The 13,309-nt window shown below is 37.7% G+C and overlaps 1 protein-coding gene across 2 annotated transcripts in view; it reads right to left on the bottom strand.

Moving 5' to 3' along the window:
• Window positions 1-329: 329 nt before the first annotated feature.
• rai14 (retinoic acid induced 14) overlaps window positions 330-13,309 on the bottom strand; it is a 60,958-nt gene continuing 47,978 nt past the window's right edge. The window contains exons 11-21 of one of the 2 annotated variants that reach the window (XM_041810763.1): window positions 13,057-13,143; window positions 12,469-12,558; window positions 10,445-10,582; window positions 9,807-9,908; window positions 6,894-7,556; window positions 5,640-6,121; window positions 4,043-4,211; window positions 3,769-3,936; window positions 3,526-3,684; window positions 3,374-3,439; window positions 330-1,853 (exon numbers count right to left, since the gene is read on the bottom strand). In XM_041810763.1, the coding sequence (XP_041666697.1) occupies window positions 1,767-1,853; window positions 3,374-3,439; window positions 3,526-3,684; window positions 3,769-3,936; window positions 4,043-4,211; window positions 5,640-6,121; window positions 6,894-7,556; window positions 9,807-9,908; window positions 10,445-10,582; window positions 12,469-12,558; window positions 13,057-13,143 (2,211 nt within the window). In that variant the 3' untranslated portion in view covers window positions 330-1,766. The remainder of the gene's footprint in view (window positions 1,854-3,373; window positions 3,440-3,525; window positions 3,685-3,768; window positions 3,937-4,042; window positions 4,212-5,639; window positions 6,122-6,893; window positions 7,557-9,806; window positions 9,909-10,444; window positions 10,583-12,468; window positions 12,559-13,056; window positions 13,144-13,309) is intronic. The other variant, XM_041810764.1, reaches the window with a different exon arrangement.

Raw genomic sequence — 13,309 nt, 5'->3', positions numbered from 1 at the left:
TGCCACTCTTCCTGCATCAGGCTTTCCTTTTAGGCAGAAAGAGCAGGAATGTTTGCTGTTCCTGCTTGATGCTTTCCTCGTAGGCTCGTGGTAGGGCAGGGGGATCCCAGAACAGCCACATAGCCAAGTATAATTAACTTTAGAGTTATCTAATTGACTATAGATAAAGCAAAATGATGGAAATTAAAGCTGAAACCAAGCCTTTTGATTAATGAATATATAATCTTTGTAATTACTGGGTTCAAACCTCCCAGGTTTGGATTGTGGCTCTAGCAAAGGTATTGTTTTTAAGATGAAGAGCAGGAATTAAAGTCATCGACAATGGGACAGTATCTTGAAAATTTATTAATGCAGGCAAAAATAACAGTTGGCAAAAAGCATTTTTCAAAACTACAAAACTGTCATTGAACAAACAACAGTTCTGTTGTTTGCCTTTTCCCTTTCTAGATACAATAAAATTCAGTCAAGGCAGAGAGGAAAAGAGATGACGTATGTACGATTTTCTACAACCTTTGAAACATGTAAAAGCTCTACTCAGGGTCCGGCAAATCTTAGTCAGGTGTAAATCACATCAGTATAAAATGTACCTGAGAAATAGGAGAGGATGGGAGCGTTAGTCAGGTTGAAATTCATAGAATCAAACAGGTTAGGCTAGTGTTCAGAAAAGGGATGTGTTAGGGTTTATGGCTTTGAGTACAACACTAAGGCAAAGGAGAACAGTGACACGTTCAATGAAATGCTTTTGAAACGTTTATATCCGTACCTACAAAGAACTTGTAGAGAAAAAACTTCAGGATAAATGTAAATAAATTATTAATATCTAACAGAAAAAGGTTAATATAATAAGACATTTTTTTCATGCTTTTAAAGGAGAAAACATTAAAGAATTCTATTGGACTTCTTAGATGTGACATATGTCTAAAATGAACTGTTTCTGGTGTTGCAGACTGAAAAGCACATCTTATTCACACAAAACAAACACATAAAGGCATCAAAATACAGCTAGCAAAGTTCTTTAAGGAGTACAGTAACTTGAAAAACATGACTTAATGGTACAGTCCATAAAAGTACATTTTTTGATAGTTTTTTTGCACTGATAGGAAAATTTCAAAACAAACAGTATCATGCTTATTCTTCATGGAAGTGCAGCCAAAATAATTTCTGGCTTTGAGCAAAATCACATGCATTGTTAAAAGGGCAAAATAATTTAGATTATTAGGAAAATGTTAACAACCACAAAACATCAGAACTACAACACTGTTGTATCATAAAATAGATATTATCAACAGCAGTGCTAACTGAGGCTTTTTTTAAGCGCACGTTGTAACAGAAACAAACCACATCAAACGAATTTTTCAAACATGTACAGATGTCTAAGTACACAGAAATATCTTTGCATTTTCAGCCACGTGTGCTTTAAGGTGGACAGTGTAGTGTTTATGTGCACAAACTAACGTGAAGTTTGGCTGGTACACAGAAAAATAACCACCTCCTTTAACCAATCATGTAACAGTTAGGCAGCTGATTAACAGTAAAAAAAAACTGTTGATCCAACCAATTATAATGACACAAAACAAAGGCGTGAACATATGATTGTAAACCTATTCCTGGTTATCAAATACTCAAGGTTAATCCAGAGGCACCATGTGTTGTTGGCCCTGCTTGTAATCAGCACGTGTGGATTCGGACCTGTGGACATGTGTCAGCAGCTGACAGCAGCAGTCCGTTTTAGCGTTTTAGTTCTCAACAGAAAACCCCAATGAGTCTCAGCAGGCCTCCTTGGCTTGAGTTGGCATCTTGCACATCATCAGGATCTGTTTCAAGGCTTTCTGGACATCCTCATCCATCTGACCCTGAAAAGTAGTAGCAGATTAGTTAATAGACTTAAATAAACTGATAGGGTTGTTAGCATTAATGCATTAATTGCAATGCGATTAAGGTCACAAAAAAATCAATAATTTATTTTTTTGAATTACATTAATCGCAATACTTTGTCCCTTTTAACACTCTTTGGTTAAGCCCGCTGCAGCGTCCCCTTGTTTCCTTTATAGTCCATAAAAAGTTCCTCTTTCCATGTATCTACCTAAAGTTCCTTCATTTCATTAAAAAATACTGTACAGCACACTGCCTAATCTCACATGTGCCCCCTAGAGGTATCATGTGTCAGCAAGTGTACTTCCAAGAACTCTCAAAACACAGCTGGATGCTTGGGTGAACGCAAGGCTAGGCAGCAAGTATATCTTTGCTGTACAGTTTATTTCTTGCCTCTACCTTTTTTTTCCTGCACTTTCATTGTACCAGAGCAAAGGCAGACATATAACCCTTAAGAGTTCCTTTAATATCCTAATGCATTTGTCCCTAAGGACAAAAAAGTCAGCTTCCCAAAAACTGCTGTGAAAATAATATAAGTATATTTTCCAGTTTAAACGAGTCAGTCTTTTAAGACTAGTCTTTCAAAACAACTTCAACCCAAAATACACCTATCAGATATAAATTCTTTTGGTGTTTTAACCTTTTAAAGGCCATTATGTTTACAAGACTCCACTGGTTTTTATATAAAAACAATAATAATAATAATTTCCATATTGCAAGGAGTATTTGATTATTATTATTATTATTATTATTATTATCAGGGCCTGAGATGGGCTAATAATTGGCAGCAACATTGTTATTTTTAGTTTTTAATTTTTATTAATTATAGTTTCGGGGAATTAATCATTTAAAGGCCAGTATGTTTACACAACTCCACTGTTTTCAATAGAATAAAATCACAAAACCTAAAAAAAAAAAAAAAAACACCTAAAAAAAAAAAAAGCTCTTCTTTTTACACACACACCAGTACCCCACATCAGTAGCAATGAACACTTTTCATTTCAGTAGCAAGGCACCCTTGCAGAAAACAGTGTAAACAAGTAAACAAGTGTAATTTGCAGAAATTTGTGACATGCTTTGAATCTGGAAAAGTCGCACCATCTGGTGGACAAATGTAAAAATTTAAAATTAAAAGCTAGTAGTCCAAAATGAAATATTGACAGAAAGGAATGCATTTGTTTATGTTAAGAAAATATTGGGGAAATGGCATTTTAAACAGGACATTTTTTGTCTTTAGGAACAGATGTGTCAGTTTTTCTGTAGCTTAGCCATTTTAGGCTAATTTAAGGAACTGAGACGACAATTCTAAAAATGAATATCCTCTGGCAAATTTGAGCCTTATTCTTTCAACACAGCCAAAATGGCTTGACAATTAAAAAAACTGCATGGCACAAAATGCCTCTAGGATCTATAAGAGTAAAAGATGTTTCGAACATTTAAAACAGCCGAGCTTGAGTTCTGAAGTCGTAAACTTAACCTGCAAACTACTTGTCAGATTTACCTGGACAGCATAGAGGAGATGCATCCTGTAGACTGACACTATCTCGTGGTGCTGCTTCTTTGACTCCTGCAAAGAGAAAACAAGTAGAAATTCTTTAACTCAGCATTAAGTATTGTTCTTCCGTGAGAATATGATGGAGATGTGGATCTTACAGCAAGCTGGTACTGAAGCTGTTTGATTTGCTGCTGCATGGTCTCCAGCTGCTGATTCTGCTGCTGCCTCTTGGAGGGAGAACCTGAGCTGTAGGAGAGCTGTGATAGGCTGTTTAAGGCGTCCTTCAGCTTCCCCACCTCCCGTGACAGGTCATCTATCTAAGAGGTGGAAATATAACACGTTAACTTTAAGAGACTTAAGTCCCACATTAGTGACAGTACTTGTGCAGAGTATTAACTGACCCTCTTGTTCTTTTCTCTCTCTGAGGCGACGTGATTCTCCACCAGCTGTTTGAGCTGACACACGGCATCTTGAGACTCTGCTAGCCTCGACGTCAGAGTCTGGTTCTCCTTCTCTCTTGACATTACTAGCTCCTGTAGGGCTTCCCGCTCTGCACGGTTCTCTCGCGCCTGTTCAGTGGTGCATGGAAAGGAGAATTTTAGACACTCATCTTTTGAACAATATAAGACGAGACCATTAACTGGATTTTATTTTCATCTGCCTCTGTCTTCTCACCTTCTGCCAAGCATCAGCAGCCTCCAAAGCCATCTCATCCTGCTTTCTGAGGGCCCCCTGGAGGAGCTGTGTCAGATGGTTCACTTCACCCTCCAGTCGCTCTCGAGTGGCTTCATGCTCTGCACGGTTCACTGAATCCTCTTGATTGACATCTTTTTGCATCTTCAAGCTTTATATGAAGAATACACAAAAACACACAATAACAACTCGCTCTGGTGTACATCTTTGATGGACCTTAAAACTCATAAAGCTCATTAAGAAGTTTGACACATGGCTTAATCAGTCTGTCACAACAGTAAACATTTTTTCCAAATAACTGGATGGTAGTCTAACAAAGTATAAGGCCTTATGTCCACAGCTGTCTTTTTTTTGTGTATGGAGCACCTTTTTACAACACAGTAACAATTTAGTCCAGCATTTTAATCACCCAACATCTTACTAATGAGGTAACCTTGTCAACTTCAGTGGCAAAAAGAAATCCATCTAATTCGTCTTTAGTTTTGTTTTGTTAAGAGATTTATTTTGGGGCTTTTTATGCCTTAATTAAAAAAAACATCCGACAGGGTCTGAGTCCGGTACAGGGATAAGAGAGAGGAAAAATAGCCACAGGTCAGACTTGAACCCAGGGCGCCCTGTACAAGGCTCTAACCTAACCGGTAAGCCCCCCCCCCGCGACTTCTCTTTTTGATGGTAGCCTTTCCAGGTCTGAAGCTGCAGCTAACACCAGATCCCTAGCATAATGCCCTGAGCACTGAATCAGTGTGAGGTCTTAACTGTAATTCCAAAGTCTAGAAAGTTATTACTCTTCTTTCACTTGTCTTTTGTTGGACTTATGAAGGCCTCAGCATGCTCAAGAAGACATGAAATTCTGCAGATGCATCAGATATGTGGGTTTCATACACATGCTCCAGGATGCCTCAATAGCACCCCCAATATTTTCTTAAGTTAGGACCCCCCACCCCCAATTTTGTCCGAGAATAATGAAATTTATTGGGTAGATGCAGCTTGACAAGATCTACAAAAGCCTCTTGCAGCAATACCCTAATTTTAACATGAAATCGACAATTCTGAATAAATCAGCTAAAATTGGGTTATTTTTGACCATTTCCAGGGATCCTTCAAGGATTAATGTGTCTTAGGGGGTTCATACAATTCAGCTTAAATTGGGATGAGACCTTACTAATGAAGTTATTTGGCCTGTCTTTGGTACTCAAAGGTCATGGCCATGGCAAGCCCTCAAACTGGCATGTCTTTGAAGAAACAGAAAGTTGTTTATAGATCAGCTGTATATGGTCCATTCTAACCGAAACTTTACATGAAGATCTGGACCTGAACATTCATATGGTAGTATTTAGGGATGCAAACGATTCGACAGTTAAATGTTTAACTACTACTGCCTTGTCGCTACAGCGGTCTTTAATTCAATAGAAAAAATGGCCACAGGCCCTTACTTACTTACTCTAATACTTGTATGATGACAATCTATAGGTATGAGTATCATAGATTCTAAAAACCCATTAACCATTTCATCAGTGTTGTCCCCTCTAAAACACGGAAAACATCCATCCACAGAATGTGTAGTCAGTTTTTTTCTCACCTGTTCTGAAGAGCCTCCACCTGCTGGGCTTTCTGTTGTAACTCCTCCTTCACAGCCTCTAATTGGCTCTCCAGTTCTTTGATTGCATTTCCCAGTGATGACATCACATGCGTGTGGTCAGCGAGGGCGACGGAGCTCTGTGCCTGAGCTTCTGCTTCCTGCCTCAGCTGTGAGATCTCCTCCTGAGCAGCTGAGTTTTTCCTCTCTGCCTCTGCTAGTAATGTCTGCAGCTCCTCCACCTTGCTGTGAAGCCCCTGTACCAGTTGTTCTTCCGAGGACGGAGAAGACGCCGTACTGCTCTCAGATTGAGCCTCAACCAGCTGTTTTTGTGCTGTACATAGCTGGCTCTTAGTTTCGCTGTAGGAGTGTGAGAGTTCCAGCAGGCGGCGCTGCAGCCCACTGATAACCTCGTTGAGCTCAGACTTCATTTCTTCAAAGTCTTTGGCTGCAGCTTCAACAGGCACCGTGCCTCTCAGAGCCTCCTAGACAATGGGACAAAAGTCAAAACATTACTCAATGAAATAGAAGAAAGCATCATTCAAGAACTTTGAGATTTTTATTGAAGAAAGGTAATTGTGTCAAAAAGGCCCAAGTTAGTTATCTGTCCACTTCTACAAACACCAATTACAATAAAAGTTGGGACATAGCGTAAAATGTGAGTAAAACAGAACAGTGATTTGCAAACCTTATATGCATTTGAAAACAGCACCAAGACTAGATATAAGATGTTAAAACTGACAAAATGTATAGTTCTTTGGAAAATGTACATGTGCATACAGGTTATTGAGCAGCATACTGTATGCTTCTCTACAGACCACATCTCTTCCAGGGATGTCCCTGCTTATCCAGTCAACAGCCACATTCTGCATGAGATACAACAATTTGGCTTCACAATAAACGAGGGCAGTTACTAGACTGAACTGCATGCAGCCCAAAAAAAATCTATGGAAAATTATGATTACTTACGGTGTTGTTGAAAGAAAATGTGATGTAATGCTGTGGTAAACATGCTCCCATCCCAACTTTCTAGGGATGTTCTCAGCATTAAATTCAGAATGTATTTGTGAATGTATAAAAACAAAACAATTCAATAGCTGTTTAAATGCTGTTTTCTATGAGCAACTCATGTAGCCTTGCATGCTATACAGATGCTCTGACATCTGATTTATTCAATATTGCCATTGATAACTAAAAATTAACAGAATCACCCTTTAAGCCATACAGATTTTAAAGAGGTTAAAGGGTCATGTTTACCTGGAGCATCCTTATCTCCTCCTGTGCCTCCTTGTAAAGCTCTTCAATCTGTGCAGTCTCCCCATCCTGTCTCTCCTCCTCCCTCCTCCTGAGCACCTCTTCCAGCTGTCTGATTCTCTGTGCAGCTTTCTCTTGCTCAGATCCTGATTGGATGAGCTGAACCTTCAGCTGTTTCACTTCCTGTTCAAGTGTAGATGACGAGTGTTTCTCCATCATCTCACCTCCCATCAGCACCCTCAACTCCTCCACCTCCTCCACAGCCTGGTGGTATTTCTCCTGAGTGTCAGTCAGTTTAGCCTGAAGCTCTGCCAGGCTCTCCATCAGCTCCGCCTCTCGTCCTTTCTCCCTCACGTCTTCACACTCCTCTCGGTCTCTCTCGGGTCTCAGCTGGGCCTGAAGCGAGCGGTTCTCCTTCCTGGTTTCTACGAGTTTCATCTGAACTCCCTCTAGAGCCTGTCTCAGAAGCCGAATCTCCTCTTTGCTCCCTCCTTCGCTCTCTTCGTCCTCTCGTCTGACAGAAACACCATCTGACCTTACTTCTTTTTCCATGTGTGGAGGGGATTCAAACTCTTCCCGGGTGGAGTGGAAGGAGGAGTTGGAGGCCATGCTGTCTGGGCGACTGTCCTCTCTCAGATCCTCGTTTCCTTGGAGGGGCAGCTGTTTCTAAGAGGTAAGGGTGCAGAGGGGAAAGACAAAATGTTAGAGAGATAATTTTATCAACTGAAAGGGACACAGGGAAAAGGGAGCCAGCTAGCTCCAGGAAAAAAGGAAAATGAGACTTCCCAACAAGACTTCCTTTTCCATGTGGTGTTTATCTGAAACACAAATACTGTAATTTCTTTGTCTGTATTATCCAAGGTGTATTCAAGTAGATCTGATAGTTGATAACAGTAGAAGTATGCAAGGTTAGAGTAGTTTTGGGTTTTTCATCGGTTTTTATTTTGTTTCACTTTCTGTTTTTAATTTCAGTTTAGTTTATTAGTTTTTACTGCTAGTTTGTTAATTTAGTTTAGTTTTTATTTTGCAAAAATGCATCGTTTTTGTTTAGTTTTTTCTTGTTTAGTTTTAAACCAATCATTTCAGGTAATTTTACACCCCCAAGACTTGGGTGTACATGCCAGTCAATATGCTTAGTTCAAAGAATAAAACTAAGGGTATTTTGTCTCTATTTTTGTTTAATTTTAGTTAGTTAAAGTTTTATAGTTTTGTTTTTTTCCAGATAGCATTCTTTTTAGGACCCACTAGGAGCAATGCACAAAAATTCCAATTACCTGTACTGCCTGAACCTGTGCAAATGGCTATAAATATTCTTTTCTATTATAAACTTCTGTGCAATTTACATTGAAAAAAGTTGACAGCAGATACCCTTTTGTATTTTTCAAAATACTGCATAAAATAAGTGATATCTTTAGATTAGGTCAAATTAAAAAACAAACAAACAAACAAACAAACAAACAAAAAAACAAAACAAACATCCAGGTTCATTAATTTAGGCTGTGAGAAATGTATACTGGGTTGTCATCATTAATGCATTAATTGAGATATGATTAAGGTCTATTATTAGTGTGTTCTTTTTTTAAAGTTCCTGTAAAGTGAAATCCAAACTTTGTGTCTTAACACACTAAATATGTTGGATTATTGTTGCTGTAAACATGTGAAAACACTGAGATCTACATGTGACTAATTTTGGATTAAGACCATTAGAAAGTTGTTCACGTCTTTCCTGGCTTGGCTTTATTTGAACAGGGCAAATATCTGAGCCCATGGGGAATTACCCCCACCCCCAACGCAACAATGATGTAAAATCACAGAGCAGTTCAGCTCAATACAGTCTGTAGTTAGCTCATGTCACTGCCTCCATTGAACGCTGACAGCCAGTTACATGCTGTGTCTTTGTTCATTGTGAGATAAATTTCCCCAAATCTATCAGCCATCTTTCTATGGCATAATGGTCATTGAAAGTATCATAACAGAGAGGTTTGTACCAGAAAACAGTAAATTTGATCAATAACTTCTGTCACTGCGCTGGCACAGAGCCAGGAAGTTGCGCTCTGATCAGAAGTTTTTTTTTAAATTTGATTGTATTTCTCATGAGTGGGTGTGGCTTCGGCTCATTCAACAGACATGCCCACACCATCCTAGAGCAGATTTTAGTGCCTCCTTTTTCATAATTTGAAGTTTAATTTTATAACTTTAGAGATGTTTTTCCTTACTTAAATTTGGCCTGGTGCTTCATAACACAGTGGCCTGTCATACAACAAACCTAAAATAAATATTTTTTTTTACATTTTACAGGGACTTCTAATGTAGAATAGTTAATTTTGAAAGATGACTGGTTAAAAAAAACAAAAAAACAAAAAGGGTTAATTGTAATTAATAATATTCTGAGATTAACAGCAATTTGAAAAACAATCTTTGACAGCCCAAATGTACATATGTTTATGTATCACTTTTTTTTGACAGGCCACAGATGGTTAGTCTTAACAATCCTCAGATCACTGACTGTGTTTCATGGACTTGAGTATCCCAGTTATGAGTCATATCCTTGTTTTTATCATATTTGGGATGCTGTGTTTACATGTGCACAGAGAAACCTGATAATTCAAACCCCTGTATCATATCTACACAGTGAAATTTTTTTTTACAACAAAAACTGTGGTATTTTTTTTAATCTGAGGAATAAAAGAGCACTGTGAGTTATTTTGGGCTTTACACAATTAAATCCAAATAACAATTTTGTATTATAATGAAATAATTGAAAACAGTATTTTAAACTGTTCCAACAGGTCGAATGGAATGTGTGACTTTTTAAATACCTCATAACTTGTATTTTAAGTCCTTTCATAATGGTTCCCGATTTAACCTTTTTGTTTGTTTGTTTCTTCCTCTGAAATGAACGTATCAATTACATACCTTGAGTTTGCTAGCAAGTTGCTGGTTCTCCAAAGTAAGAGCATTAATTTTTGCTTGCAGAGCAGAAACCAGGGCAGCAGACGCTGTAAAACTGTGCTCTACCTGTCAACACATACAACACACATAGGTTGACATGCAGAGGCACACAAAGGCATAAAAGCAGCGTGAGACCACTAGCTTCCTCCTGAAAAACAAAACGAGTCATGACATGTCTCAAGCTTAGGTTAGACCTCCTTCAAGAATGCCCAAGGTGAAAAAGTTCACTTGTACACAACTTCGTGTTTAGTAGAGTTTAGTGTTTAACTCTGAAAAACCACGTTGATGTAAGGTATTAACAACTACAAAGACTTCAGCTAATTTTACATACATAGAAAAGTTAAACATTAATCAGAGTTCATCTTCTAATATACAAACCTACATCTACCCTAAAAGCTTTTAAGGTAGATTTGATTAGAGCTACATTACATTAATATAAATGTGTTTAAACCATGTTATTTTTCCAATGTTATTTAATCCCCTTCTTTCAAACTAAAAGCCTGACGTCATGTACACAGACCTCATCTTCTCTATGAGTCACCACGTCTGATTTCTGATCTGCTCATATGTAACACAATCACGTCACTAAAACCTATACTCACTTTTGTATCCATTTCAGGAAAAGTCACAGACTGCTCCACCGACTGCTTCAGGTCTTCAATTGTCTCCAGCAACATGTTTCTCTCTTCGTGGAGTTTCTCAACTTCTTCTTTCAGCGGTGATCCTCGAACCTCATCCTCCTTTTGTCAGAGGGGAGGAGGAGTGGGCGGGGAGGAGAGCGGAAGATGAACAAAGTGATGATAATAAAAGGTAAAAGAGGGAGGAGAATGGAAAGAAGGTGTTATGTTTTTGGAGGTTATTGAACTTCCTGACAATGCATAATGAAGGACTTATTCAGTTTTTTTGTTTCTATTAAAAGAACTATATAAGCTTATATCTCTCCAGTAATTAATAAGATAACTTAAATTCCTGAAGAAGGCAGATAATTGACAACAGCCTATGTTAAAGCTGGGTATTTACAACAGCTTCCCATTAGGATATTTACCACGAAAGACGCCTTGATATAAAGCTGGATAATAAAAATGTCCTACAAAAAAAATCACTACCTATCAAAACATTAAAAATATACATAGTGCTTAACAAATTTATTAGGCCACCCTAACCATAACCAAAGTAAGGTTTACACCACAGCTGCCCTAAATTAACAGGAATTACCAAGATCATCTTTTATGTTTCTGCAATGGTGAATACACCAATATGTAGAAGCTCTTTAACCCAAATGATATTTTTAATGCTAAAATATAATTATTATTGTTATCCATGAATTTTCAAATTTACTGATTTACCAAAAAACTGAAAAAATAGTAAAGCCTATTGTTATTTCTTGATTAATATGTTTGGTTGAATGTTATGCTTGATTAATTTTAGACTTCTCAGAAAAGCCCAGTGAGCCGGCTTAAATTTGGGTGAATTCCGTTTGAAATTCCTCATTCCTGTTCAAAATGGTAAAACATGGAGAGCTCACCGAAAACTAAAGAGTCCGCATTAAAGCACTTCATGATGCTGGATGGTCTTTGAGACAAATATGACAGATGGTCTAATAAATTTGTTAAGCACTATATATATAACTTTTAAAACTTGAATGACCTTCTCTGTTGTCTCTACTGCTGTTGCTTTCATACAGTCTGGCTTCACTTTACTATAAGCTATAAGCATAAAAACATAGGCACAAAAGTGTCCATGAACAACTAAAGAGTTGGGATTATAGAGCGTTCCTTAAACCCTGACGGCACAAACCGGCCCAGTGTAGTTAGCCTACCTGCCATTGCTAACTGCTAATTAGCATGGTGTTACGTATTGAAGTTAAGTGTTTATGCAGTATTTTACCTTGTTTTTACTAAGGCTTAGGGATTAATTGAAATTAAGGTTGAATCACACTATGGTCTACTGAAGTTTTCACGTTGATAAGGTGCATTATGTTTTTAACCTGAGATGTGTTTTAAAATATAGTATAAGACATTTATTTTTTTGCACCTGAGTTGTAATGCTCCATACATGATGCAAACATTCAAATGCCATTTTTAAAGAAAAGTTGCAAAAAATCCTTAATTTATATTTTTTTTCTTGATAGTTATGAGAATGACATAAAACAATCAAACAACACTTCATATTGCATTTGCAGTAAGAATCAGAACAATTGCAATTAGATACTTTTTCAAAGTCTTAACCCCTGGTTTTTACATATCTTGCATATTGCTAAAGTTTGAAGAAAACCGAAAATAATCCAGTATCTTTACTTTCAGTCTTGGTGGCTGTGGATAGACTTTCTCATCCATAACACCCGTGGTTTGTTTTGATCTGAAACATGTGCTGCATCGTGCAGTTCAGCATCTACTGTTACCTATTGTCATTTGTGATACCTGCGCCATAGAACATATGTATTTTTTGAACTGCCGTCACTGTATTTGCAACCATATTGACTCCATAACATCTGTATTGATGCATGTGCCAGCAAGACGCATGTTAAGATATATATTGCCATATAGATGTTTTGAATGCAGGTCTAGCTTGTGTTTAAAGAATGGCAATCTTGAAATTCTTCCGTGTGTATTGATGAAAGTTTCACCTTGTAGTTGAATCTTTTAGGAGTGTCACTTTTGTTGGATCCAGGGGTCCCAGAGGAGCCAATGAACGAGGGAGAGGAGGGTCCAGAACTCTGAAGAAAGATTTCGTACATTAGTCTAAGTTTTAAAAGTTTATTTTTCCTCTTGATGGATTGTCCTAAAAAGTTTAATCGGAAAAACTTTGTTCCTGAGCTTTGAAAATGATTTTGTTTGCAATGTTAAAAACTAAATGGTAAATAACAAAAATAATGGTGCAGAACCAAAACAACTGCCAAGCGACATACGAGTGACAAATGAGTTACTACTGCCCTAGATGTCTATGTAAAGCATTTTGTAAAAATCAAACCCTTGACTGTAAAAAGAGATTGAAACAACATCTAAAGCAGCCTACATGATTGATTTTATTTGTCCTATTGTATTACCCTGAAAGGGACAGGAAAAAAAGCAGAATAATATATAAAAAAGTTACAGCCTAGGCATATATTGGTCTGAATACTCTTTTTTTCTGAATATACTGCAGACATGCAATCAAATCATGAGTGATGCTTTCAAAAACAAGCAGATTCATACACAGAGGGACATGCATTTACCTGCAGTGGGCTTATAGGAGGTGGAGGTGCTTTTCGTTTTTTGGGAGTTGTGATCCGTTCATCACTTAGCTTAGCTACTTGATCATGCTGAGGAGCCAGCAGGAGAAAAAGAGAGAAAAGGAAACAAAGAGAGAAAAAGAGGTGGGATTTAGTGTCGGTTAGTAAAAAGGAAGCAATCAATGAGTGTTACAGTAAGACTTCTGTTTTGACTTTAACTACAAGATTTTACACAAGCTGAGAAATATTACAGTTC

This window comes from Cheilinus undulatus, linkage group 17, assembly GCF_018320785.1.
Source record: "Cheilinus undulatus linkage group 17, ASM1832078v1, whole genome shotgun sequence".
Classification (NCBI taxonomy): Eukaryota; Metazoa; Chordata; class Actinopteri; order Labriformes; family Labridae; genus Cheilinus; species Cheilinus undulatus.
The sequence above is the reverse complement of the archived record's forward strand: the minus strand, read 5'-3'. Positions and strand labels throughout refer to the sequence as shown.